Raw genomic sequence first — 26,303 nt, 5'->3', positions numbered from 1 at the left:
ATTCCAAATGTTGAGAGGGAGGGGATTTGAGGAAGGGGAGGGTAGGGGGGGGGCTAATTGTAGCACCATCAAAAGAAAATTGTAGGTGGAAAAACAAAGAGATACTTGAGCTTTACCTCTGACATTGAGGATACTAGGTCATGGCCATGGAGTGGAAAACATAATGAAGAAAATGAAGGTATGAAACCAGAAACTAGAATAAAATCAGCAGCATAGTTTATCATTCAGAATTGTACACCTGACATTTGACTTGAAATGTGACACTTGACAAATGAATTTGTCTATTTAGCAATAATCATTAACAGAATTTACAGCATAAACATTATCTTATCATAAGTAAACCTATGCCAGTTTCCGTATGGCTCATTGACAGTTGTTTGCTGTTCAGAACTTGTTATTCCACTAAAACTACTTGTCAAGATCAAAGTTAAACTCAGTCAATGGTTGGGAAATATTTTAGCTGTCCCTTTATTGACTCTCCATTAAACTCAAACCATTGAAATTCATCCACATTTTCTTCCTTGATGAACATTAAAATGAAGTGAGTGCCAAGTTCAGCTGAAACCGAATCTCTCTGACCCATTAGTTATTAATAGCTGCTTGTTTATGCAGTGGGGAAAGTTAAGTCACAGAGAAAAGGGGATTGTAGGAGGACAGAAATCTTTGTGAAGGCAGAAAAACTAGATGAATATGAGAGAAAAGTATATTCATCAAGACAATATTTTTTTCTGGATGTCCTCAGTATTTATAAATGCCACCGAAAGACCACTATAGGCAGTAGTTCAAAGAGACAGTTAAGCCTATAGCCACAGACATGGAGTTTACCCGCCATTACCTGCCAATGGAATGGGAAGAGCGATGGAGGAGAGAGAAGGAGAGGAGGAAAAGAGTGATTGAAGAAGGTGGGGAAGATGGAATAGAACAGGACAACCGCGAGCTGAGGAGGATCATAGCTTACAATGACTCCAGGATGGGGTTGACAAGTGGGAGGGGTAAGAAAGGAGGGTCAGAGGTCAGGATGAGTGGTAGTAGTCAGGAAGGAATTGGGGAGCATATGAGCGAGGAGGCATTTGGGGATGAAGGACTTGGTGATGATGTCCACACATACCGCAGCACAACCTATCCTCAAGAGCTATTCGTTGCCCTGAAGGAATTCTGGGATTCATCTCTTCTCACAGACCTGACTCTGGCCACTGATAACGGTAACACCTTTGACGTGCACTTCCCTATCCTTGCTGCTGTCAGCTCATTTGTTCGAGAGAGGCTAAGGAATGAAAGTGGAGAACAATCAGATAATGTTAACAATGTTGAAGTCCAAAGGCGGTCAGTGTCTCTGTCTCCTGAGGTTGATCATGTTGGGCTACAGGCAGTTTTGGAGTTTGCCTACACTGGAGCTATATTGTCTTCGAACAAAGACAGCATGGCTTCGATTATGGCTGCAGCTCAAGCACTGGGCATCCCTAGAGTACTGGATCTCTGCAACAAAGAGAAGACCATAAAAGAAGATGGAAGTCCTAAGAAGGAAGAGCGAAAGATATTTGCCCTAGAAGAGATGAAGATTACTCTTCAGTCCATTAAACAGTTGTGGGCAGACCGCGTGTGGTGTGATGTGATTTTAGATGTGGACGGGGCTTTATTTCATGGTTAGTAAACATTAATGCTATTCATGCATTCTTTAGGTATCTTGTTGACAATTATTTGACAGTGATTAACCGTACTCTTCTTTTGTTTCCAGTCCACAGAGTTATTCTGGCGGCAAGCAGTGACTACTTCCGTGGCATGTTCACCTGCGGGATGAGGGAATCCTATCAGACCTGTGTTGCCCTTCCCTTCCTGTTAGCTTCTGAGTTAGAGCCTCTAATTAGTTTCTCCTACAGTGGGACCCTTCCACTCAGCTGGGACTGTGTCTTCGAGATCACGTGCATGGCCCTCCAGCTTCAGTTCCAGCCTGCCCTCTCGCTTTGCCTTGACTTCATGCGAAAGGAAATGGAGGCAAGCTCCTGCCTGGATGTGGCATCTTTTGCTGAAGCCTACGAGATGCCAGACTTGCTCGAGGAAGCCAATGACTTTGTTGTGAAGAACTTCTGGGAGGTGTCGGCCACGTCAAAGTTTCAGGACCTTCCAGCAGAGAAGCTTCTAGACATCATCCGCTGTGATGGTCTGTGCGTCCCCTCAGAGTTGGCTGTATTTCGAGCTGTAATCTCCTGGGTTGAGGCTGATCCCGAGGAAAGATTGGGCCAGGCTGGCGTACTGATGACTGGAGTCCGCTTCCCTCTCATGACTTTTCGAGAGTTCAGGGAGGTAAGGGCCATTAACCTGCGCTTGGAGTGCTTCGGAAACAAGAAGGTGGAACTCTATAGTTCAGCACTCAAAGAATTTGCTTTCAGCCTTCCAAATACCCAGGATCAGTGCCGAGTCCGACATCCCAAAGATGCTCTCATTCTGGTCGGGGGAGACCAGCTGAACCCAGATGTTGGTCTGCGCATACCAAGCAGGGAACTGTGGTTTGCAAACTCCCTACGCAGTGGTACAGGGTTGATGAAGGAGATGGAGTGGAGGAGGCTGGGTGAGATGCCAGACAAGCCAAAGTTCAGGCATGGAGTAGCAGCAATGATGGGAAGATTGTATGTGGTTGGAGGATGTTACTTTTATGCTAAGGATGACGTGATGAAATCGACCTACAGGTAAAAATAAACAGTGCCCAAATATTATTCTCTGATTTATTGTCACACAGATTCAAAACTGTGGTCTCACCGTTTCCATCTTTACCTTTACCTTCATCGCACACATGCTAGTTATGACCCTGCACAGGACAGCTGGAAGAGGCTGGCTGACATGCAGGAGTTCAGAAGCAATTTCTCAGTGGTGCTACACGAAGATCGTCTTTACGCCATTGGTGGAGATAAGGAGATCAACACCAACTTAAACAGCGTCGAGATGTACAACCCAGACACTGACTCCTGGAGGTAGGATTAGTCATGCTACGCTTGAAGCAATCTACTTGACACAGTATCAACCTTTCAAAGTATACTCTAAGTATTGGTGCAAAATGTATCAATGCCTAGCTTTATTGTGCCCTAAATCACACATATCAGGGATGTGTTATCTTAGTATTGAGTAAACATGCTTTGTTAATCTTTTCACATTTAAAAGCAGAGACATACACTATTTAAAAGTGGTCAATGTTTATAATATATTTTTGAACAAAATATCTAGGATGAAAGCTGTGAGTTCACTTTTATGTTGACTCTCTCTCCTTCCATACAATTGCAATACCAAAGATTGGCCAGGTGATGTCACCATTGAGACAGATAAGATATCAGTTAAGGTTCAATTAAATGTTCTGCTTATATAGTTTCTTAAAAGCCTAAATAAAAGTGATATTGACAATTGATTCAGATTTCTCATGAATGCATCCAAGTGAAAAGAGACCACATCTGGTGAATTGTATGCTTTGTTACAGTTGGTTTGGTTTCTGCTCCTCATTTAGCTGTGAAGTTCTCACTATAGAGTGTGGTCAACAACCTAATATGGTGCTCTCCATATACTGTGAGCACAGTATATGTAAAGCAGCTGTTGGATGCCATTTTTCCCACAATACAACATTTATGGTATAACTGATGTCGGCATATAAAACAAAGAAGTCCCAACAGTCAAACTGAAGCTGATTTCCTGACACTTTCTATAAATAGTACTACATGATAGCATTCTCCTTTTACGTTTGTGATTAGGTGTAATAGTAAATTATAAAGTAAAATGACTTGTGATTATTTTGATGTTAAAATGTATAGCTTTGAAGCTGCAGCTCGTTTGGACTGAAAACTAAAAAGATCGATTTGTCTAACCCCTCCACTATACTCATGTCTAATTTCTCTTATTCCATTATCTCAGCTTTGTCCAGCCCTTGGACCAGGCTCTGAGCGGCCATGCTGTCACTGTCATAGATGGAGGAATCTTCATTTCTGGAGGTTTCAACTGTAAGTATGAATGTCTGGTTTCCATGTACCTGTACCACCCAGAGAGAGGAACCACCTACCTGGCAGACATGACTCACGACCGGGCCCAGCATTGCATGGAGCCCCTGCGAGGCCATCTTTACGTCGCTGGTGGTGTGTGTAACCTGAGAAAGTTTTACACTGACCAACAAGCCTGTGAGGTATATGATCCTGTGGCCGATTCCTGGACTGCTTTTGCATCCCTGTCTGTGCCCCATGTAAGTGCAGCCTCAGCCGTCCTGGAGGGGAAGATCTATGTACTGGGAGGATACTGCCAGGACGATTACAGTGAGTCTGGACTGGTCCACCGGTTTGATCCCAGCACACAGCGATGGGAGAACATGGGCAAGCTGCCTGGGGCTGTTACTGACATACGGGCCTGTCTGCTCCGATTGCCCAAAAAGTTTAGATTTTAGTAACTGGCTGGTTAAGATGATTGTTTTTTTAGAAACTGACAGGCATGTTTTGCTGTGATGTAGTCCTAAAATTCAATTAGTTAATGTGGTTCAGCTAAAAAAAATCCTGTTGTTTTGTCAGAGATGTGGTATAAGCATAGAAACTTTAAATCCAGAATGACTCTGTTTTAAACATGTAATATAATATACCAAAGAGTAGGATCAAATATAAAATCCCATACTAGTTGCTATGTATTGATAATTTAGTTATTTATTAATAAAATGTCATGATATAAATTTTGCATGTGAAACCTTAAGTCAACTAAAAATGTCTGAAATTATCTGAGTTTTATGGACCTTAGTCAGTGATGATATGTCCTCATTTTACTAGTTTTACGTGAGTCATTTCAAGCCAATTCCTGATGATTTCCTAAACCTAAGTCATTTTTTTGTTTAACCTTAACTGAATCCGTTTCACAACATTAACTACGTCTTTGAAACTTGCGACTGTTATGTTACATAGAACGGCCACGTGATTAAAACAGTCACTGTGGTCACATGTTACGGTCATGACTTAAAAACGTCCACTGTGCGGCAGTAAATGGAACGGGCATGTAGGTCAGTTTGGCAATCAACCTATTCTGTCATTTAGGTATGTGTTGGACGTCAAAAAGAACATAAACATGCATTTTTCATCCTGCTATCAGTCACTTGCTTTTTTGTTTCATCATTTGCTTCTTGAAGCTCAAGCAATGCCAAACTCTGAAGTCTTCAAACTAAATTATATGATAATTTGCAAGATTTATAGCACGTTGGAATATTAATAACCGACTACTTTAACAGAAGTCCTTTACTATCCATAGTTTATGTGATATCTATTGATACATATGTCACATTCTCTATTGATATTTTACTGGCAAACACTCACAAAATCCTCCCAGTAGGCCTGTTGTGACACAACTAGATTTGGGTGCCCTGAGGGCCTCAACACTGCTTACTCACTTACATCTGAGGACCCCTCTCAGTGAAGAGAGCAGGTATATAACCATGGAGCAAAAACCACCTTGCGCAAACTGCGATGAAAATATCCAAGAGACCTACAGATTTAAAGATCGAGGAAATGGAGTTCAGTGCTTTGCTTCTGCTGACCCTCCTGGGACTCGTGTTTGTGGAGCCAGGGTTTGGACAGAGAGGTGACATGGATATTACTGAGTGGATGACAGATGAAGGTAAATTAATAAAGAACTTGGAGGACAAACTGAAACATGTAGAAAGACGGCAGAGTGATGTTGAAGCTCTGGAGGCCAATCTCAACGCGACTGTAGACGAGCCGACGAGACAGAAAGCTGAAGTGGACTGACTGAAGAAAGAAAACAAAGGTACAAGTTCATGATGATGAATTATTATCACATATATTCACATCCAATTGTGAGTAATTTGTTCTTTGTCATTACTTTTATTTTTTTAAAGGCCTGAAAACAAGACTGGATTCCACAGAGGAGGAGATGAAAAAGCTGAAATAGAGTAGTGGTATGATCAAACTTACAGTGTTAAATTTTCTGTTACCTCTGTATTTTATAGATACTGACATAAAGACACATTACTCAGAATGTTTGGATGGATTTGCTTCTTCATATTAACATTTCCATGTACTGTAACTGTCCACAGGTGCTCCCCAGATTGCGTCTGGGGAGTCAGTCTCTTTGGCAAACTCTAGGGAGATTTACGGAGGACCCTTCACCGACAAGGCCCTGATTTTCAAAAGGGTCTTCTCAAACACTGGCAATGGTTATGACCAAAATACTGGTACTGTATACAGTACTGTGCACCATGTATGTGTGCATGTGCTTGTAGATAGTTAAATAGAATAATAAACATATACAGTATTTTAAACATATTTCTAAAGGGTTTGCGACAGAAAACTGCTTGGTCAGTACCACAGATGTTTTGAAGCAGATTGTTAAAATACAATTGCTCTTTTTCTGTGACTGAAAGCCTGCTTGTAGACTACTGTAAATGTCATAAGGTTGTAAAACTCAAACATCTGCTTCTGGTATTTCAAACAAGAACAAACACAGAGAAGAAATTGCTGATACTGTTTGACTCAGGTCTAGTGTTGCCACGTCCAAACGTACCAAAACAGTCTTTATAGTTGCGTACAAACGGATCCATTTGTAAATGACTCAACATGCTACTTCATATTCCAGGCCTATAGGTGGCACTGTTTCTGCTACAGAAATTCACCAAAAACAGAGAAGAAGAGGTGGAGCATGACAAAGAATTTCCATAGACAGTATATAATGGACCAATAGACCCCGTTGCTCTGGACGGAGACCAGTGAAGGCTATTAGAAGCACTTTTCCGGTGATGGCCAGCTTTACTGCGCAGCCTCCAACTGAGAGAATGTGACGTGAGCAACGTGTCTGAAAGTTGTAAGTCTTCTGGTAGCTGTGCCAAGAGAAATCTCAATCATTCCCAATCTTACAGATACGGAGACTGTAGGTGTATGTAAGGAGATAACATGGGCACAGGCTAATTATTGATCACTAACATGCTAGTTAACATTAGTAATTAAACCTAAACATCTCATGTAAGTCGAAACTGCCTGCGAGCTTCTCCTGTACTATACGGTAATTCCTCTACTATGCGACAGTAAGTCACTTGGTTATGACACAATCGTTAGCCTATTTTTACAAAAAACGTCTGCTACGGAGCCATAACGTGAGGTACAAGGTAATGGAGCCTTTTATACATTGTCGTGTTTCTTTGGAACTAAACAACGGACAAATAGAGTCTTTAAACGCTTCAGATGTAAAGTTATTCGCAGTCAAGTGACGTAAAAAAAAAATGGCGGTCAGCGGAATGCTAACAGGAGGTGATGGCCAGTTAGCAACAAAATGGCGCCATGATGGCTCGAGTTCTGAAGCGAAGCTTACCCCCTTGAGAATTTCTAATATAGGAAGAAGTTCCACTCCCTCGTTACTTCCGGCTTCTGAACTGTTTGCAGTTCCACCAGAGTTCCATATAAGGGGCTCTCACAGGCCAGTGCAGAATGAATGGGACTCTATGGAGCTATACCCCTCAAAATCTCTTTTCTCAGGATATCATTTTTTGTCTAGTAATTTGAATGTTGCATTCGAAAGGAGAGGCTAAGACAATACACACTGCTTGGTGTTCGATTTTTTTAAAGTCGGTTTTTTGTTCGAAAAAGCCTTTTAAATGTCAATGACGTCATACAAATATACGGCCAGAGATACTGCTTTACGGCAAGCTCTGAGTTGCTTCCTTTTTTCTCTCGAGGCATCGACAACACAGCTGACAGGTTAGGCTCTCCCTGTTAATACACATGCTAGAAAGAGGTTTGCTAATGTTTTATAGACCACGCCAAAATATTCACTCTGACATTCACGCTCTGCTTCGGATGCCGTCAAGCGGGATCTCCGATCGTAATCAGACCTTCACTGACCAATCAGCATTCATTAGCAGAATGCTAGCGTGTTATGGGCAACAACGACTCACCCTGTAAGAAATCAAAAGGACATAAGTACTCGTTCATTCAACTTTCGACCTATAATCCATGTTGAACTTGCAAGATTTGATTGTAGACAACAATCAGGCAAAAGAGACAAATTTAGCCGTCTAGCTCCATAGAGTCCCATTCATTTTGTACTGGACCGCGATCACCCCCAGTGGAACTCTGGTGGAACTGCAACACCATTCGGTACAATGGGGCTGAATAGGGAGTGGAACGGCTTTCCGTAGACCGGCTTTGAGCATGCACTTAAAGCTTGCGCGCTGTATACAAACAGACAGTAGAAGAAGAAACCAAACACAAGAAGAAGACAACGAAAATGGCTAGTGCAAGGAAACCAGAATCGTTTGTGTGGACCGATAGTGAATTGTTGTTGTTGTTGTTATGAGACGTTGTCGCGGGATAAGAGGTCGAAGGCTAGAGGTCGAAGGGTGTGGCGATGACATCAACGATACGCAAGTATGCGGCTTCGCCGTCCAAACGAAGCCGCAAGGGCTGCGTTTTCGAATTTACAAAAAAGTGCGTCTTCAGGCAGTGTGTTTACCTGATTCGTTTGGACAATCGGCCAAAACGAAGCAAAACATGTGCGTCTATACCAAAAAGTGTTTCCGTGTGGATGGCCCCTTATTGCTGCTTTTTTTAAACAATAGATTAAATGAGTGGTTCACTCTTAGTGACAGACGTAATTTCATTGGTTGAGTCAAACCTGTTGGGGCCATTTGCTCCCTGTTCAATTTAGAATAGATTTTTAGATTTTAGACCACGTCTGGGTCTGGCCTCAAGCTATATATAATGTTGATCCCATTTGAGCTAGTTTTTAGCCTCAGCTCCTCATGTGGGGGCTTTTTGGTCAGTCCTAAATCAAGGCTTGAATCTAAAGGTGACTTTGTTTTTGCCATCAGGGTCCATCGGCTTTGGAACAACCTCCCTGAGATAAGGGATCCATTTGTACTTAAAGTAACTAATCGTGCATGTGCTTATCTTTGCTCTGTTGCAGGAATCTTCACAGCACCAGTGAACGGTCTCTACTTCTTCAGCTTCAGTACCTATGGCTACAATACTCACGTCATGGGGGCCATTTTAATGAAAAACAGAGTTCGCCAAATTTCAACCTATGATACCCCTTCAGCTGACAGCTCAGACAGTAGCAGTAACGCTGTTGTCCTGCAATTGGCTGCTGGTGATAAGGTGTACATGGAACTGTGGGATAACGGAGTGTTTGATAGCTTGAATGGACACACAACCTTCAGTGGTTTTCTTGCCTTCCCTCTGTAAATGATTAGAGACAAAGCATTGCATTGTGCTTTTAAACTGAGGAGAGATGCTTATTCAACAATATGTAAAATTTGGGAAATTGCTTTATTTACATTGTGGCACCGTCCCAAAGCATGTGCTGACGAGTCTAGGGTGCTGACATGAGAATTACAAAGTATGATTATCCTATACAAAATGAAAACAAACATTTATTGAAAAATCTCAAAATCCCATGCATGTTTTAAAGTAAATTTTAATGAAAATATGAATGTGTGAAGCTTCTTTAGAACAATACATGCAAAACATACTTCTTACAATGTCTCTTTTCCTGTCTGTGGTGACTAAAGACAGCTTTGCAATGACAAAATGTGTTCACCAGCCTTACACTAAAAGTATGTATTGTTAAAATATGTAAGTATGCCAACCATGAACACGAGTGAATAGCTCCATCTTGTGTTCATAGTTGGTTATTGCAGTAGTTAGTGTAAATATATTTGTATTCCTTGTTTTGTTATGGAAATAACTATAATCCCATCCCTAACTAAAACATAAACATTTTCATTACAGTACCTTCTGAACACTGTGCAGTTAATTTGATTATATAGCAGAAAAAATGCTCTATGTTACATAGATATCCTATCGTTTGCATGCCTCTAGGTTTCATTGAGGTACTGTGTAAGATAAACTGACCTTGATCAAGATATCAATCTATGGTGAGATACTTTTTAAACATCCTTACATCGTGGAAGAATGTTTTCTAAATTACAAAAATATCACTGTCATTAACATGCAATAGGTAACCTAACATTCAGTATCAAACTATAAAACAACAATACACTAATGACATATATGTATGTCTTACAATCGGAATTGTGGTGGCAAATACAGCACAGTTGCTCGTATGCCATTGTTCGGCCCTGGCATCTTGCCCATGTTCTCCCAGTTCTGTGTGGTGGGATCATAACGATGGACCAGCTTAGTGTCACGGTGGTTCTCCTGGCTGTATCCACCCAGCACATAAAACTTTCCCTCCAAAACAGCACCTCCTGCTCCTACATGTGGCACTGGCAGAGGTGTGAAGGCAGTCCAGGAGTCATCCACTGGATTGTACACTTCACAGGCTAGCTGGTCAACAAAACTCATGTCATCAGCTGCAGTGAATCCACCCGCTACATAAAGACATTCACCCAGGGTCTCCATGCAGTGACATGCTCGAGGTTTGGCCATGTTTGCCAAATAAGTGCTTCCTGTCTCTGGGTGGTAAAGAAACATGGATGAAAGAAATTGGTGGTGGCTGCTCAACCCTCCTGAGACAAAGATCCGCCCTTGTGAAACGTTTGCTACATGGCCCCCCAGAGGCAGATCCAAGGGCCACATGAAGCTGAAAGAGAAGACATTAATATCTCAAAGTATGTACAGTACTTCAGTCTGACACACAGTATGTCACATCATTTACCATTTATATCAAATATCAAATGAGACGTAGCCAGTAGGCTAATTGTGAATCTTCTATTACAAGTTCTGCCTAAACTAACGCTATGCTCAATAAACCTGTATGTATTTTTCATAAATGCTTTACATGCATTTTGAAGAAAAATATCTAGTATCCAGTCAGTCTAATCTGTCAACTAAGGTGTTTCTTTCAGGCTAGATCCTCTGAATCTGATTGCCTTAGCTCCAGGTACATGGCATTCCCCTTATCACTCCTCAGCTAATTCTAACTGTCCACACTATTTAGGGTAGTTTCGAGCCACCCCTTAAACAGTTAGTCAAACATGTTCTTGCTGTTCACACTTTGAGTTCTCTCATTTTTCTGTCCTTTCATCACCAGGGCATACTCAACCAACTCCTGTCTTCCCCAGCCAAGAACCACCAGCTACTCGTTTCTGGCTAAAGCTAAAGTCTTCCCCTGCCAAAACCTTCTTGTCTTCTAACTGCTGTCTGCTGATCCCAGCTAATCTACTCTGGACAAACTTCAGCCTCTCCAACACTCCAGTTAAGTTTCATTCAAGTATATTTATTTTATTTTGTGTGTTAGGCTAGGAATCTGTAATTTATACAGTTAACATAAGTAGTATACAAGTATCAAGTATCATCTGAGGTACAAATTTCCGATCCCCTGTCTTTATCAACGTTTTATCAACAAATTAATGCATCTGATTTTATGTTGAGGTAATGTGAAGTCTTTAACAAGCAAATCATAATGTCTGGTCAGCCAATCATCACTGCTTATATAGTCTATATCCATGAGGTTCTACGTCCGGGATTGCTGTGCGGTCGGAAATTCTGCTGGTTGTCACTCTTTTTGGCCGGATGTCCGTTACCTTTCGCTTTCTTTGTGTTGGATTTTTAAACTCTGGTTGATTTATGAGGACTATGGTTAACTGCTTCTCAGATCTCTGCAGCCTAAATCGAGACAGCTAGCTAGACTATCTGTCCAATCTGAGTTTTCTGTTGCACGACTAAAACAACTTTTGAACGTACACGTTTCACCAAAACAAGTTCCTTCCCGAGGCTATTTTGCAGCGGCATTGTGGCTCTGTCCCCCACTTAGCACCGCCTATAACAATTTATGATTGGTTTAAAGAAATGCCAATAAACCAGAGCATGTTTTTCTCCCATCCCAGAATGCTGTTTGGACTAGCCAGACCCTCCCCTGCAGCACTGTGGAGGAAGTTCTGACCAAGCGAGACTACTGCTTATACAACAAACAGATGTTATCTAGCCACATCTACTCAATATGGTACAAGCTACCTAGTTGTTAAATGGTTATCAAGTAAACGCTTGCTGTATATAGCACACTTTGTTTTGGTGAAAAGAATATCCCTTTCAACATACTTCCAAGAGTTTCCAGTGGGGCAGAAGCATTCCACACTCTCTATATATTCATTGTCACTATGTCCGCCAATGGCATATATCTTTCCGTCCAGAACAACCACAGAGAAAGAGTCTCTCTTTTGTTGCATTTCAGCCAGGCTCTCCCAGTTGTTTTGAAAAGGGTCATACCTACAGATGTGGTCAAATGGGAGAAATATAAATATAGAGACATTGAAAGATGTCTTTAAAACTGTAATTATCACCTCTCTTACCTGTAAACAGAATTCATGCTGTCGCTAATGCCATAATACTTGTTGCCTCCAAACACGTATAGTTGTCCTTTGAGGACAGCCACCTCATGACTGAACCTCTCTGGCTCTGGCATCTCTCCTAACTTTCTCCACTCCATGGCCTTTTCCCCCCATTTATAGTTCCTTAAGGAATTCCCAAACCAGACTTCTCTGCTGATGCTGCGGCTGTCTCCAGAGTTCTGGTCACCTCCAATCAAGACCAGACTCTCTTTCGGCAAATAGGTCCGACACTGACTTTCATTGGAGCAGAAATCCTCAAAAACTGCTTTATAGAGCTTTGCCAGGCTGTGATCAGACCACATTTTCAGAGATTGGACCTCTTTGAATTCCTTGGACGTCATCAGGGAGAAGTGGATGGTTTTCATTAGATCTTTAGCAAACTTCAGCCTTAATTTGGGTTTTGCTTGGATCCATGCCACCACTGCTCTGAATAAAACAAGCTCGGATGGAACATAGAGTGAACGACTATTCAGGTACTTCAGGAGTTGTTTGGCTGGCAGGTCCTTGAACTTTGAGGTGCATGCCACCTTTTGGAATTGACGCAAGAAATAATCGTCTGCAACTTCAAGAAGCTGAGCCATCTCGTAGGCCTCAGCAAAAGATGCCAAATCCAGACAGGAGTGAGGATTTATTTCTTGAGGCAGGAAGTTAAGGCACAAGGAGAGGGCGGGTTGATACTGGAGCTGGAGAGCAGTGCTGGTGATCTCAAAGACATACTTCCAGCTGAGGGGGAGAGCCCCAGTGTAGGAGCTGTCAATTAGAACCTCCAGCTCTGAAGCCAAAAGGAAGGGAAGGGTCACACAGGGCTGATGGGACTCCCTCATCCCCAAGGTGAACATCCCACGGAAGTAGTCACTGCACACAGCCAGGATGACTCTGTGGACTAAAGAGACAATGGTTATAAGTACAGTTTAGACACACTGTAATCCCAACTACCAGGTTCAGGATTGTCTTAATTAAAGTAGGGAAGGTTGTACTGGGAGCACAATGCAGTGTGGCGATGGCAAATGGTTTGGCTCACAGGTCAGGTAGAAGAGCCCCTTAGCAGAATTGTGCTTAGGTCCCCTCCCAGTGTAGGCAAACTCCACAACTGCCTTTAATCCAATATCATCCACTTCTGGACCTATAGACATTGACCACCTGTGGACTCCAACACTTGTATCTTTTCTTTCATCTCCTGTATCGTTACCTACATTACATCTACTAAGACCTTCTTGGATGTGGGAGCTGACAGCAGCCAGAACAGGGGAGTGTACGTGGAAACTCCCCCTATCCTCTGTTCTCAAAGTAAGGTCAGTGAGAAGGGAAGAGTCCCTGAACTCTGTCAAGTTGCGGAATATGTCCGTGTGATAATCATCTTTGCAGTAAATCTTCACCACATCTTCGTCATTACTATCTGCTTCTTCATCCATTAAATGTTCTGCTTCCTCATCATCATCATCATCATCATCATCATCTGTAGGCTTTTTCTTTTGAAACTTTTTGTGATGATCTTGAAACTCTTCTTCTTGAGTTGTCTGAGATGCGGCTGCTTCTTTCTCATTTGTCAATTTCTTACTTTCATCTTCCTCTTCTTTAGAAGTTGACGGTCCTAGGATGCTATTTTCCCTCCTCAACTTTTCATCAGGATCTTCCCGTTCTTCAGGATCCTTATGTTGTTTCTCAACAACTCGTGCCTCATCCTCTATCTCATTCAACTCCCCATTCTCTATAACCTCCCACTCAAAGAGACTGACCCTCTCCTCCAGCACTTCTCTCCTCCACTCATCCCAGCTCAGGAGGCATTGATTAACTTCTACTGCCATACTGCATTTACACCTCTGGAAGCCGAAAGATTGCAGATCACTTACTTTTTTCACAGTTTATGAGGAAGAAGAACAGAGAAAATCCTGTACATCCAGTAGGAATCCACTCTTTGGATACTGCTATTATTGTTGCATGTCGCTTCACCTCTTTACCCTCCTGCAGACACCAGCTGTGTTGTCTGTTTGCTTTTCTACGGTCTGTCTCTCCCTCCTCCTGCATGTGTTGCATGTTTGAGAGTGGCATGTGAACCCATGATTCCTCATATGACCAAATAAGTTGCTATATTCAGAATCTAGACTTTTGGGAATGTCACCCTGAAACTTAACAAAGGTTTGTCGTGGGTTGATGCACTAAATGTATTAAATGTAATGTAATTTTTCAGATTTTCTTTTTTCAGATTTACTACATTGTTTTGTTCCCCTTTGTTTCCTCAATTTGAAAGTTATTTTAATCATTTATTATACACAGTATATTTGCAGGCCATGCAATGTATGCCATTGTTAATATTGTTCCACCTTGCAGCCTATTCCTCTAGTGATCAGTTCTTAAATTTATATTGTAAAGATTTGACCTTAAGCAAGTAACACAAGAGGGAATGATCTGAACTTAGAGGAAGCTGGATTTCTGCCCATCCAAACCAAAACATCTTGGCATCCTAATTCTGGACCATATGACTCTGAGATCACTATTTAATGCCTTGACGGTCACCAGCGGGATCACATTGCTTCTCCACGTCCAAAGACCGTGGCATCTAGGTCAATGAGGGGAAGAAGGAACATTTTACACCTGTTGCCTTGTGCTGCCAGAGAAAGCCAACAGCTGGGTCACCCTGACTTGAAATACAGTTTCTGTTGAATCCTTCCTAAATTCTTAGTAACTACCTAGTTTCAAACTAGAGATTTACTAAATTGGATTGCACCAATAAAAAAATGGTCTTAGTAACAATGTTAGTGGTGTGTAAATCTGCTTTTACCAATCAGTAGCAAGAGAGGTAGCCAGCGTGCTATAAATTTCAGTTGACACTTAAGCAGCGGTAGTGGTTGTTAGTGGCCTAAATTGACAATTTAAAATTTTTCTTTTGCTCTTTTTTAATGAATGTACTGTATTTATGAATGATATTTTTTTCACTTGTTATGATTGGATGATTGGTTTTTCAACTGATGTCTAGGTGGGCAGCTGCTTACTCAAGGTACAAGTACAAATCCACATACACTGATGAACGATCTTGTCTCCTTGGGCTCCTAAATGCTCTAAAATAACAGCTTTTTAATTTTATCAACACAGGGTGAGTTTCTGTAGAGATGCTTTAAAGTTGAAGCACTGTGAGTGGGCAAAGTGGATATCAAACTGGTGGGCATCACCTCGCTTTAAATCACACTCCTACATGAGGACACAGTGACTCTGCTCTTTTCACAGCCGTTCACATGTGAGGCATCACACACACACGTGCATGTTTAAACATGCAGGCAAGTTATTACGCACCAATATAATTTTATGCATTTAAATAAACTGAGAACTTGAACTAAATATTTTACATTTTGAGACACTCAGAAATAAAGCATTAAAGTGCTATAAAGTGCCACATAGCAACGTGCATTTCATTCAGTCTGAAGTATTCTGGAATGTCATTAACAAAGTATAAATATGTTTGTTTACCACTATGTTTCTGATTTGGTAACACAGCAGATGTGCAGATGTTGCAGTATTTACAGCAGTGAGTGTTTCGCTCTGGGCAGCAGCTCACAATCTACTTATGAAAAGTCTGTTTCCTGTGCAGTCCTGATTGTTACCATGACAACGCACGCAGTTAGAGGAGGAGTGAAGAGCGCTAACCTTGTTATGGGACCCTCCCCCTCAGGCCCTTTCCTCGAGAGCAGCAAACACTGCTGGGACAAGAGGCCGAGCTCCTCTTTCTTCTTCTTAATAGCAGCAGAAGTAGATGCCGCATTGTTTTCACTTTTTAAAACCTTCACTCCTATTTTTTTTTAAAGCTGTGTGAACACTTTTATTCTTAAATGAAAGCCAATGTAAAAAAAAAAAAAAAAATATATATATTTGTTGAAATTTTGTTTGAAATACTTGTTGCAATATTTCAACTTGTGCGAGTAACGTGACACAAAGCGAATTTTGCCACTGGTGTGAACAAAACATAAAACTCCCTAGTTACCACTTTATGTTGTTTTTTTAATCCGTACAAAAACTGAACAAGTAGTGGTGTTATGTAAAGGTTGATGCACCATGATGTTGCCAGGCAACCAGCACAGACTCCAAAAAGTCACTGTGCCCGGCTAAGAAATAGACCCACACATAGCCCATCACTTTTTTTGTCAAAATACAATCTAGTTTTATTGAACTTCTATGGCCCAATAAAACACAGAGGTGAACACACATGGAGATAAAATGTAAGACAGGCAATACACAGGCTGGAAGATAAAAGCATGAACCAAATGATTTCATACAGTACAAGCTGATCACATATATCAACAAATATCTCTCTACAAGGATGCAACTCCAGTGTGATGTGAAAAAAAATAATAATCACAACTTTAAAAACCATACAAAAAAAATGTAACATTGAACATACAGTACAGAAAAGCCAGGCGGCGCCGGCGCAAGATGGCGGTGTGAGTGCACGTACGCTGCGGAGCTGTTCACCTTCAGACTTGCATATTAGAGGAAACATAGTTACTTTAAGTATATTGCTGGAGATATCTTAATGCAAAGTTGAGTGCATCGTGTTAACTTATTGTTCGGCTCGTTTCGTGTAGAATTCTTGCCTCTTAACGACACACGTGGGGAAGACTTTGGCTAACAGCATCGTTAGCTAGCTTACCACAACTACGGTAGCATGCAGGTACCAATGGACAATCCGCTTATGAACAACCTACATGATTACTGCATGGGAAATGCACCTGTGATCTCTCTCGGGGAACCAGATCCCACCCCTCTCCCCATATCTCCTAACACAACTCCCTCAAAACCTCCTGCTCCAAAGAAAATGAAGTCGCAGCGCTCCTTGGATCTAGACAGTGAAGGTATTGTGCAGAAAATATCTGTCATATTCAACACAAGAATCGACTCCCTGGAAAAGAGTGTGGAGAGAATGATTTCCAATAATACACTGAAGATTGAGGGGTTAAAGAAGACTGTTGATTTTGCCTGCGCTGAGATCCGTGAAGTGAAAGGTAAAGTGACGCACATTGATGACCGAGTCAATGTAGCGGAGAAAAAGCCAAGCTTACTGGATCAACAAATAACTGAGCTGGAAAACTACTCGCGACGGTGGAACCTGCATCTCTACGGTATGGCTGAAAACAAAGACCAGAACGTCCGCCAAGAGGTTATACACATCTGTCAGTCCATCCTGCCGGAGCACAAGGCCAAATTCCCCGATGTCATTGACTCGGTGCACCGTCTTGGCCAACCAAAGAAAGATGCCACCAAGGGATAATTCTACAATTTGGTGCCCGTATATACCGCGACGCTGTCTGGAAAGCTGCAAAGAAGTCAACCTTCCTTCAAAACAACAAGCTACGTTTTGCCGAAGACCTGTCCCCAGCAGTCAGAGAGCGAAGGTCGCAGCTGTGGCCACTGGTGGCTAAAGCGCGAGAACAAGGGAAAGCCGCTTACTTCGTGGGTGGTCGAGCCTTTTCCAATGGAGTTGAACTGTTTTCAGATACCTGAAAGTGGTAGACGCCACACCTGTCTACATGTGCCCTAAGCCGAGTTAAGTTATAACAACCAAAATGCTTTTCACTCACTGTGTGTATGTTTCTCTCTGTTTTGAGAGTCACTTTCTTGTTTAAATATTTTTCTAAGGGCTGTTGAGCACTTTAATGACACTCAACTGTTTATGTTTACAAGACATCTATTACTTCCAGTTTTTATTTTTCTTTATTTACAAAGTTCTATAGGCTAACATTTTATGTCTATTAATCGCCAATAACTGGTATGTGTTAGTTGTCGACTGAGAACCTAGGTACCTCCTTAGTTTTCACTGCTTTACTAAGTTCCTCTATGCACTTTTTTTTAAGTTAAATGGTGCAGCTCCTTGCAGTAAGGTTAAAGTCTAGTTTTTTCCAAACTTTACTTCTTATATTGTTCTAGCTGTTGTTGTTAATACGTCTTTAGCTATCATTACTCTCTATTTTTGTTTCTCAAGCAGCACAAATCTGATTTCTGTTTCATTCAAGAGTCACACTCAGTTCCGGATGATGGAAGATTATGGAGATCCCAATGGGGAAATGATCTGTGGCAAGCTCATGGGTCTGAACATTCTGCTGGTGTTGCAACTCTAAAATATAACGTTCCAGGGACTATTCTATTATCTGTCAGGGATACATCAGGTCATTTCATTTTTCAAGTGTTAACCATTGAAAACTTTACTTTGATAATTATTAACATATATGGCTATAACTCTAACCGTGAGAACGACATAATGCTTGAAACTTTAGAGAAACGTATACAAAATACCCTTAATAACTTTCCAAATTCAGGTATAGTAATAGGGGGGGATTTCAACATGGTTTTAGATCACAACATTGACTGTTGGCCTCCACGTTTTTCCTCAGCAGTAAATGAAAACTTAACATTATTTATGCGAAAATTTAACTTGATTGATGTTTGGAGGTTTAACAATCCTAACATAAATGCTTTTACTTGGAGTAATAGGAATGCCACCAGACGTTCACGACTGGACTATTGGTTAGTTTCTGATCATTTGAATATTGATAAAATATCAGTTAATATCATCACAACTCCATTAACAGATCATAATGCAGTCTCCATATTTATCCCCTTACCCTCTGCCCCCTCTACAAGATGTAGAAATGCTTACTGGAAATTAAACAATTCGCTTTTACAACATGATGTGGTAAAATCAGACATTAAAAAAATTATTTTGGAATAAAGCAAAATCTGAGGAGGCTTTTGGTAGCAACTGGGAACTTCTCAAATTTAAAACTGGCCAATATTTGAGGAATTATGGTAGTATCCTATCCAAAAATCGTAGATTGGAGGAAGAAAGAGTGGTCTCTGAAATAATTTCTTTGTACCAGAAGGACCCCGCAGATATTTCAGAAGAGGAACGACTGACCTTAATTTCGGAACAACTTAAACTAAATGAGATTTACTCCAACAAAGCAAAAGGTGCCTTTATAAGGTCAAGAAAAAGGTGGATTGAAGAAGGGGAACAGAACTCTGCTTATTTTTTCGGCTTAGAAAGATATCATGGGAAATTCAATTTAATCCAGCAAGTTAATATTAACAATTCTGTAACTGATAATCCGAAGACCATAGCTGATTTCTGTTCGGACTTCTATAGAAATTTATACAAATCGAATTACTGCCATCATTCAACCAATAGTGAATTGTTGTTGTTGTTGTTGTTGTTATGAGATGTCGTCGCGGGATAAGAGGTCGAAGGCTAGAGGTCGAAGGGTGTGGCGATGACATCAACGATACGCAAGTATGCGGATTTGCCGTCCAAACGAAGCCGCAAGGGCTGCGTTTTCGAATTTACAAAAAAGTGCGTCTTCAGGCAGTGTGTTTACCTGATTCGTTTGGACAATCGGCCAAAACGAAGCAAAACATGTGCGTCTATACCAAAAAGCGTTTCCGTGTGGATGGCCCCTTATTGCTGCTTTTTTTGAACAATAGATTAAATGAGTGGTTCACTCTTAGTGACAGACGTAATTTCATTGGTTGAGTCAAACCTGTTGGGGCCATTTGCTCCCTGTTCAATTTAGAATAGATTTTTTGATTTTAGAGCACGTCTGGGTCTGGCCTCAAGCTATATATAATGTTGATCCCATTTGAGCTAGTTTTTAGCCTCAGCTCCTCATGTGGGGGCTTTTTGGTCAGTCCTAAATCAAGGCTTGAATCTAAAGGTGACTTTTGCCATCAGGGTCCATTGGCTTTGGAACAACCTCCCTGAGATAAGGCTGGCAGAATCAGTGACTTCAGTTAAAATCTCTTCTCAACTTGGTTTTATGTAATTTTGTCTTTTTATTGTTGTCTTTGTATTGTTATTTGTATTGATTTATAATTTTTGGATTGCTTTTGTTTGGCTTTTTGTTTGCTTTTGCTTTGTCCGTCTAAACCGTTCTTTTTTAAAGGTGCTATATAGATAAAAAAAAGAATTTTGTATTATTCATTAGCTCCACCAACTAGGGTTTGGCTCAGAAGTAGCTCTGCCTCTGAAAAGATTTAGAGAAATAAAACTCAAATCCATTTGTACTTAAAGTAACTAATCGTGCATGTGCTTATCTTTGCTCTGTTGCAGGAATCTTCACAGCACCAGTGAACGGTCTCTACTTCTTCAGCTTCAGTACCTATGGCTACAATACTCACGTCATGGGGGCCATTTTAATGAAAAACAGAGTTCGCCAAATTTCAACCTATGATACCCCTTCAGCTGACAGCTCAGACAGTAGCAGTAACGCTGTTGTCCTGCAATTGTCTGCTGGTGATAAGGTGTACATGGAACTGTGGGATAACGGAGTGTTTGATAGCTTGAATGGACACACAACCTTCAGTGGTTTTCTTGCCTTCCCTCTGTAAATGATTAGAGACAAAGCATTGCATTGTGCTTTTAAACTGAGGAGAGATGCTTATTCAACAATATTTGTAAAATTTGGGAAATTGCTTTATTTAAATTGTGGCACCGTCCCAAAGCATGTGCTGACGAGTTTAGGGTGCTGACATGAGAATTACAAAGTATGATTATCCTATACAAAATGAAAACAAACATTTATTGAAAAATCTCAAAATCCCATGCATGTTTTAAAGTAAATTTTAATGAAAATATGAATGTGTGAAGCTTCTTTAGAACAATACATGCAAAACATACTTCTTACAATGTCTCTTTTCCTGTCTGTGGTGACTAAAGACAGCTTTGCAATGACAAAATGTGTTCACCAGCCTTACACTAAAAGTATGTATTGTTAAAATATGTAAGTATGCCAACCATGAACACGAGTGAATAGCTCCATCTTGTGTTCATAGTTGGTTATTGCAGTAGTTAGTGTAAATATATTTGTATTCCTTGTTTTGTTATGGAAATAACTATAATCCCATCCCTAACTAAAACATAAACATTTTCATTACAGTACCTTCTGAACACTGTGCAGTTAATTTGATTATATAGCAGAAAAATGCTCTATGTTACATAGATATCCTATCGTTTGCATGCCTCTAGGTTTCATTGAGGTACTGTGTAAGATAAACTGACCTTGATCAAGATATCAATCTATGGTGAGATACTTTTTAAACATCCTTACATCGTGGAAGAATGTTTTCTAAATTACAAAAATATCACTGTCATTAACATGCAATAGGTAACCTAACATTCAGTATCAAACTATAAAACAACAATACACTAATGACATATATCCACCTATCCAATCCAATCCACCTTTATTTATAAAGCACTTTAAAAACAACACTGTTGACCAAAGTGCTGAACACAGTCTATGAATAAACAATAACATACAACAGAGGCACAACACAATATTAATAAAACAATAAAAATGAATACAGCAATACAATACTCAAAGTATGTATGTCTTACAATCGGAATTGTGGTGGCAAATACAGCACAGTTGCTCGTATGTCATTGTTCGGCCCTGGCATCTTGCCCATGTTCTCCCAGTTCTGTGTGGTGGGATCATAACGATGGACCAGCTTAGTGTCACGGTGGTTCTCCTGGCTGTATCCACCCAGCACATAAAACTTTCCCTCCAAAACAGCACCTCCTGCTCCTACATGTGGCACTGGCAGAGGTGTGAAGGCAGTCCAGGAGTCATCCACTGGATTGTACACTTCACAGGCTAGCTGGTCAACAAAACTCATGTCATCAGCTGCAGTGAATCCACCCGCTACATAAAGACATTCACCCAGGGTCTCCATGCAGTGACATGCTCGAGGTTTGGCCATGTTTGCCAAATAAGTGCTTCCTGTCTCTGGGTGGTAAAGAAACATGGATGAAAGAAATTGGTGGTGGCTGCTCAACCCTCCTGAGACAAAGATCCGCCCTTGTGAAACGTTTGCTACATGGCCCCCCAGAGGCAGATCCAAGGGCCACATGAAGCTGAAAGAGAAGACATTAATATCTCAAAGTATGTACAGTACTTCAGTCTGACACACAGTATGTCACATCATTTACCATTTATATCAAATATCAAATGAGACATAGCCAGTAGGCTAATTGTGAATCTTCTATTACAAGTTCTGCCTAAACTAACGCTATGCTCAATAAACCTGTATGCATTTTTAATAAATGCTTTACATGCATTTTGAAGAAAATCCAGTCAGTTTAATCTGTCAACTAAGGTGTTTCTTTCAGGCTAGATCCTCTGAATCTGATTGCCTTAGCTCCAGGTACATGGCATTCCCCTTATCACTCCTCAGCTAATTCTAACTGTCCACACTATTTAGGGTAGTTTCGAGCCACCCCTTAGACAGTTAGTCAAACATGTTCTTGCTGTTCACACTTTGAGTTCTCTCATTTTTCTGTCCTTTCATCACCAGGGCATACTCAACCAACTCCTGTCTTCCCCAGCCAAGAACCACCAGCTACTCGTTTCTGGCTAAAGCTAAAGTCTTCCCCTGCCAAAACCTTGTTTTCTAACTGCTGTCTGCTGATCCCAGCTAATCTACTCTGGACAAACTTCAGCCTCTCCAACACTCCAGTTAAGTTTCATTCAAGCATATTTATTTCATTTTGTGTGTTAGGCTAGGAATCTGTAATTTATACAGTTAGCATAATTAGTATACAAGTATCGGGTATCATCTGAAGGACAAATTTCCGATCCCCTGTCTTTATCAACGTTTTATCAACAAATGAATGCATCTGATTTTATGTTGAGGTAATGTGAAGTCTTTAACAAGCAAATCATAATGTCTGGTCAGCCAATCATCACTGCTTATATAGTCTATATCCATGAGGTTCTACGTCCGGGATTGCTGTGCGGTCGGAAATTCTGCTGGTTGTCACTCTTTTTGGCCGGATGTCCGTTACCTTTCGCTTTCTTTGTGTTGGATTTTTAAACTCTGGTTGATTTATGAGGACTATGGTTAACTGCTTCTCAGATCTCTGCAGGCTAAATCGAGACAGCTAGCTAGACTATCTGTCAATCTGAGTTTTCTGTTGCACGACTAAAACAACTTTTGAACGTACACGTTTCACCAAAACAAGTTCCTTCCCGAGGCTATTTTGCAGCGGCATTGTGGCTCTGTCCCCCACTTAGCGCCGCCTATAACAATTATGATTGGTTTAAAGAAATGCCAATAAACCAGAGCATGTTTTTCTCCCATCCCAGAATGCTGTTTGGACTAGCCAGACCCTCCCCTGCAGCACTGTGGAGGAAGTTCTGACCAAGCGAGACTACTGCTTATACAACAAACAGATGTTATACAATATGGTACAAGCTACCTAGTTGGTAAATGGTTATCAAGTAAACGCTTGCTGTATATAGCACACTTTGTTTTGGTGAAAAGAATATCCCTTTCAACATACTTCCAAGAGTTTCCAGTGGGGCAGAAGCATTCCACACTCTCTATATATTCATTGTCACTATGTCCGCCAATGGCATATATCTTTCCGTCCAGAACAACCACAGAGAAAGAGTATCTCTTTTGTTGCATTTCAGCCAGGCTCTCCCAGTTGTTTTGAAAGGGGTCATACCTACAGATGTGGTCAAATGGGAGAAATATAAATATAGAGACATTGAAAGATGTCTTTAAAACTGTAATTATCACCTCTCTTACCTGTAAACAGAATTCATGCTGTCGCTAATGCCATAATACTTGTTGCCTCCAAACACGTATAGTTGTCCTTTGAGGACAGCCACCTCATGACTGAACCTCTCTGGCTCTGGCATCTCTCCTAACTTTCTCCACTCCATGGCCTTTTCCCCCCATTTATAGTTCCTTAAGGAATTCCCAAACCAGAGTTCTCTGCTGATGCTGCGGCTGTCTCCAGAGTTCTGGTCACCTCCAATCAAGACCAGACTCTCTTTCGGCAAATAGGTCCGACACTGACTTTCATTGGAGCAGAAATCCTCAAAAACTGCTTTATAGAGCTTTGCCAGGCTGTGATCAGACCACATTTTCAGAGATTGGACCTCTTTGAATTCCTTGGACGTCATCAGGGAGAAGTGGATGGTTTTCATTAGATCTTTAGCAAACTTCAGCCTTAATTTGGGTTTTGCTTGGATCCATGCCACCACTGCTCTGAATAAAACAAGCTCGGATGGAACATAGAGTGAACGACTATTCAGGTACTTCAGGAGCTGTTTGGCTGGCAGGTCCTTGAACTTTGAGGTGCATGCCACCTTTTGGAATTGACTTAAAGAAATAATCGTCTGCAACTTCAAGAAGCTGAGCCATCTCGTAGGCCTCAGCAAAAGATGCCAAATCCAGACAGGAGTGAGGATTTATTTCTTGAGGCAGGAAGTTAAGGCACAAGGAGAGGGCGGGTTGATACTGGAGCTGGAGAGCAGTGCTGGTGATCTCAAAGACATACTTCCAGCTGAGGGGGAGAGCCCCAGTGTAGGAGCTGTCAATTAGAACCTCCAGCTCTGAAGCAAAAAGGAAGGGAAGGGTCACACAGGGCTGATGGGACTCCCTCATCCCCAAGGTGAACATCCCACGGAAGTAGTCACTGCACACAGCCAGGATGACTCTGTGGACTAAAGAGACAATGGTTATAAGTACAGTTTAGATCCACTGTAATCCCAATTACCAGGTTCAGGATTGTCTTAATTAAAGTAGGGAGGGTTGTACTGGGAGCACAATGCAGTGTGGCGATGGCAAATGGTTTGGCTCACAGGTCCGGTAGAAGAGCCCCTTAGCAGAATTGTGCTTAGGTCCCCTCCCAGGGAGGTCAGGACCAGCTCCGCACCTGACAAGGCTATATCAGTTGAGCAACCAGGCATCAAAAGATTGTGGCCTCTAAAGTGGCTGCTATTATACTTGTGCACGAATGTACAACTCATTGGTCGTCTACTCACCATGAAGTGATCCTCCGAGAGCTTCTAGAATGACATCACAGCCCACTCTGTCCATCCACAGCTGTTTGATGGACTGAAGACTGACCATCATTTGTTCTGCAGCTGAGAGGCTTTTCTTTTTCTTCTTCTCTCCAGTTTTTGTGTACTTTTCCTCCTCCTCATTGCAAAGATCCAGCACCCTGGGGGCGCCCAATGTTTGAGCCGCAGCCTTAATCTGGTGCACAGTGTTCTTGTTCAAACATGATATAAATCCAGTGTAGGCAAACTCCACAACTGCCCTTAATCCAATATCATCCACTTCTGGACCTATAGACATTGACCACCTGTGGACTCCAACACTTTCATCACCTGTATCGTTACCTACATTACATCTACTAAGACCTTCTTGGATGTGGGAGCTGACAGCAGCCAGAACAGGGGAGTGTACGTGGAAACTCCCCCTATCCTCTGTTCTCAAAGTAAGGTCAGTGAGAAGGGAAGAGTCCCTGAACTCTGTCAAGTTGCGGAATATGTCCGTGTGATAATCATCTTTGCAGTAAATCTTCACCACATCTTCGTCATTACTATCTGCTTCTTCATCCATTAAATGTTCTGCTTCCTCATCATCATCATCATCATCTGTAGGCTTTTTCTTTTGAAACTTTTTGTGATGATCTTGAAACTCTTCTTCTTGAGTTGTCTGAGATGCGGCTGCTTCTTTCTCATTTGTCAATTTCTTACTTTCATCTTCCTCTTCTTTTCGTTCCTTAGAAGTTGACGGTCCTAGGATGCTATTTTCCCTCCTCAACTTTTCATCAGGATCTTCCCGTTCTTCAGGATCCTTATGTTGTTTCTCAACAACTCGTGCCTCAACCTTTATCTCATTCAACTCCCCATTCTCTATAACCTCCCTCTCAAAGAGACTGACCCTCTCCTCCAGCACTTCTCTCCTCCACTCATCCCAGCTCAGGAGGCATTGATTAACTTCTACTGCCATACTGCATTTACACCTCTGGAAGCCGAAAGATTGCAGATCACTTACTTTTTTCACAGTTTATGAGGAAGAAGAACAGAGAAAATCCTGTACATCCAGTAGGAATCCACTCTTTGGATACTGCTGTTATTGTTGCATGTCGCATCACCTCTTTACCTTCCTGCAGACACTAGCTGTGTTGTCTGTTTGCTTTTCTACTGTCGGTCTC

At 41.4% G+C, this 26,303-nt stretch overlaps 3 protein-coding genes across 9 annotated transcripts; 1 reads left to right on the top strand and 2 right to left on the bottom strand.

Moving 5' to 3' along the window:
- The first annotated feature begins 69 nt into the window (after positions 1-69).
- Positions 70-20,514, top strand: si:ch211-63p21.8 (kelch-like protein 33). Of its 6 annotated transcripts, XM_028564402.1 has the most exons (6): positions 70-1,643; positions 1,736-2,684; positions 2,796-2,966; positions 3,892-3,977; positions 11,008-11,171; positions 20,394-20,514. In XM_028564402.1, the coding sequence occupies exons 1-6, from the start codon at positions 815-817 to the stop codon at positions 20,412-20,414; spliced, it is 2,220 nt and encodes a 739-aa protein (XP_028420203.1). In that variant the 5' UTR covers positions 70-814; the 3' UTR covers positions 20,415-20,514. The 6 variants fall into 6 exon arrangements, 3 of the variants coding, with proteins under 3 accessions (XP_028420203.1, XP_028420202.1, XP_028420200.1); XR_003690936.1 differs by lacking the exons at positions 11,008-11,171; positions 20,394-20,514 and adding an exon at positions 5,861-6,298 and having other exon boundaries at positions 3,892-5,769; XM_028564401.1 differs by lacking the exon at positions 20,394-20,514 and having other exon boundaries at positions 11,008-11,548.
- LOC114545847 (kelch-like protein 33) lies at positions 9,397-14,457 on the bottom strand. 2 transcript variants are annotated; one of them, XM_028564403.1, is made up of 4 exons: positions 14,155-14,457; positions 12,266-13,187; positions 12,015-12,182; positions 9,397-10,557 (listed from the first exon to the last, which is right to left on the bottom strand). In XM_028564403.1, exons 1-4 carry the CDS (start codon positions 14,351-14,353, stop codon positions 10,035-10,037), a joined length of 1,812 nt encoding a protein of 603 aa, XP_028420204.1. In that variant the 5' UTR covers positions 14,354-14,457; the 3' UTR covers positions 9,397-10,034. The 2 variants fall into 2 exon arrangements, with proteins under 2 accessions (XP_028420204.1, XP_028420205.1); XM_028564404.1 differs by lacking the exon at positions 12,015-12,182 and having other exon boundaries at positions 14,155-14,456.
- Positions 20,515-20,872: 358 nt separating the features above from the next.
- LOC114545377 (kelch-like protein 33) lies at positions 20,873-26,098 on the bottom strand. Its single transcript, XM_028563650.1, has 5 exons — positions 25,504-26,098; positions 24,597-24,801; positions 23,879-24,457; positions 23,628-23,795; positions 20,873-22,199 (listed from the first exon to the last, which is right to left on the bottom strand). Exons 1-5 carry the CDS (start codon positions 26,096-26,098, stop codon positions 21,677-21,679), a joined length of 2,070 nt encoding a protein of 689 aa, XP_028419451.1. The 3' UTR covers positions 20,873-21,676.
- Positions 26,099-26,303: the final 205 nt, after the last annotated feature.

This window comes from Perca flavescens, chromosome 19 (assembly GCF_004354835.1).
Source record: "Perca flavescens isolate YP-PL-M2 chromosome 19, PFLA_1.0, whole genome shotgun sequence".
Taxonomy (NCBI): Eukaryota; Metazoa; Chordata; class Actinopteri; order Perciformes; family Percidae; genus Perca; species Perca flavescens.
Note: the sequence above shows the minus strand (reverse complement) of the source record. Positions and strands in the feature narration are given on the sequence as shown.

What these genes read in the sequence shown, in the direction of transcription:
- si:ch211-63p21.8 (XM_028564399.1), top strand. Translation starts at nt 815, where the DNA reads ATGGAGTTTACCCGCCATTACCTGCCAATGGAATGGGAAGAGCGATGG. An exon ending in GGACGGGGCTTTATTTCATG is followed by an intron (nt 1,644 to 1,735) that starts GTTAGTAAACAT and finishes TTTTGTTTCCAG; the next exon opens with TCCACAGAGTTATTCTGGCG. An exon ending in GTGATGAAATCGACCTACAG is followed by an intron (nt 2,685 to 2,795) that starts GTAAAAATAAAC and finishes CACACATGCTAG; the next exon opens with TTATGACCCTGCACAGGACA.
- LOC114545847 (XM_028564403.1), bottom strand. Translation starts at nt 14,353, where the DNA reads ATGCCACTCTCAAACATGCAACACATGCAGGAGGAGGGAGAGACAGAC. An exon ending in CCTCATAAACTGTGAAAAAA is followed by an intron (nt 13,188 to 14,154) that starts GTAAGTGATCTG and finishes TTGTCTCTTTAG; the next exon opens with TCCACAGAGTCATCCTGGCT. An exon ending in CCCACTGGAAACTCTTGGAA is followed by an intron (nt 10,558 to 12,014) that starts GTATGTTGAAAG and finishes CTTCTCTTTCAG; the next exon opens with CTTCATGTGGCCCTTGGATC.
- LOC114545377 (XM_028563650.1), bottom strand. Translation starts at nt 26,098, where the DNA reads ATGGCAGTAGAAGTTAATCAATGCCTCCTGAGCTGGGATGAGTGGAGG. An exon ending in CAGCTCCCACATCCAAGAAG is followed by an intron (nt 24,802 to 25,503) that starts GTCTTAGTAGAT and finishes TTGTCTCTTTAG; the next exon opens with TCCACAGAGTCATCCTGGCT. An exon ending in AGCATGAATTCTGTTTACAG is followed by an intron (nt 23,796 to 23,878) that starts GTAAGAGAGGTG and finishes CCACATCTGTAG; the next exon opens with GTATGACCCCTTTCAAAACA.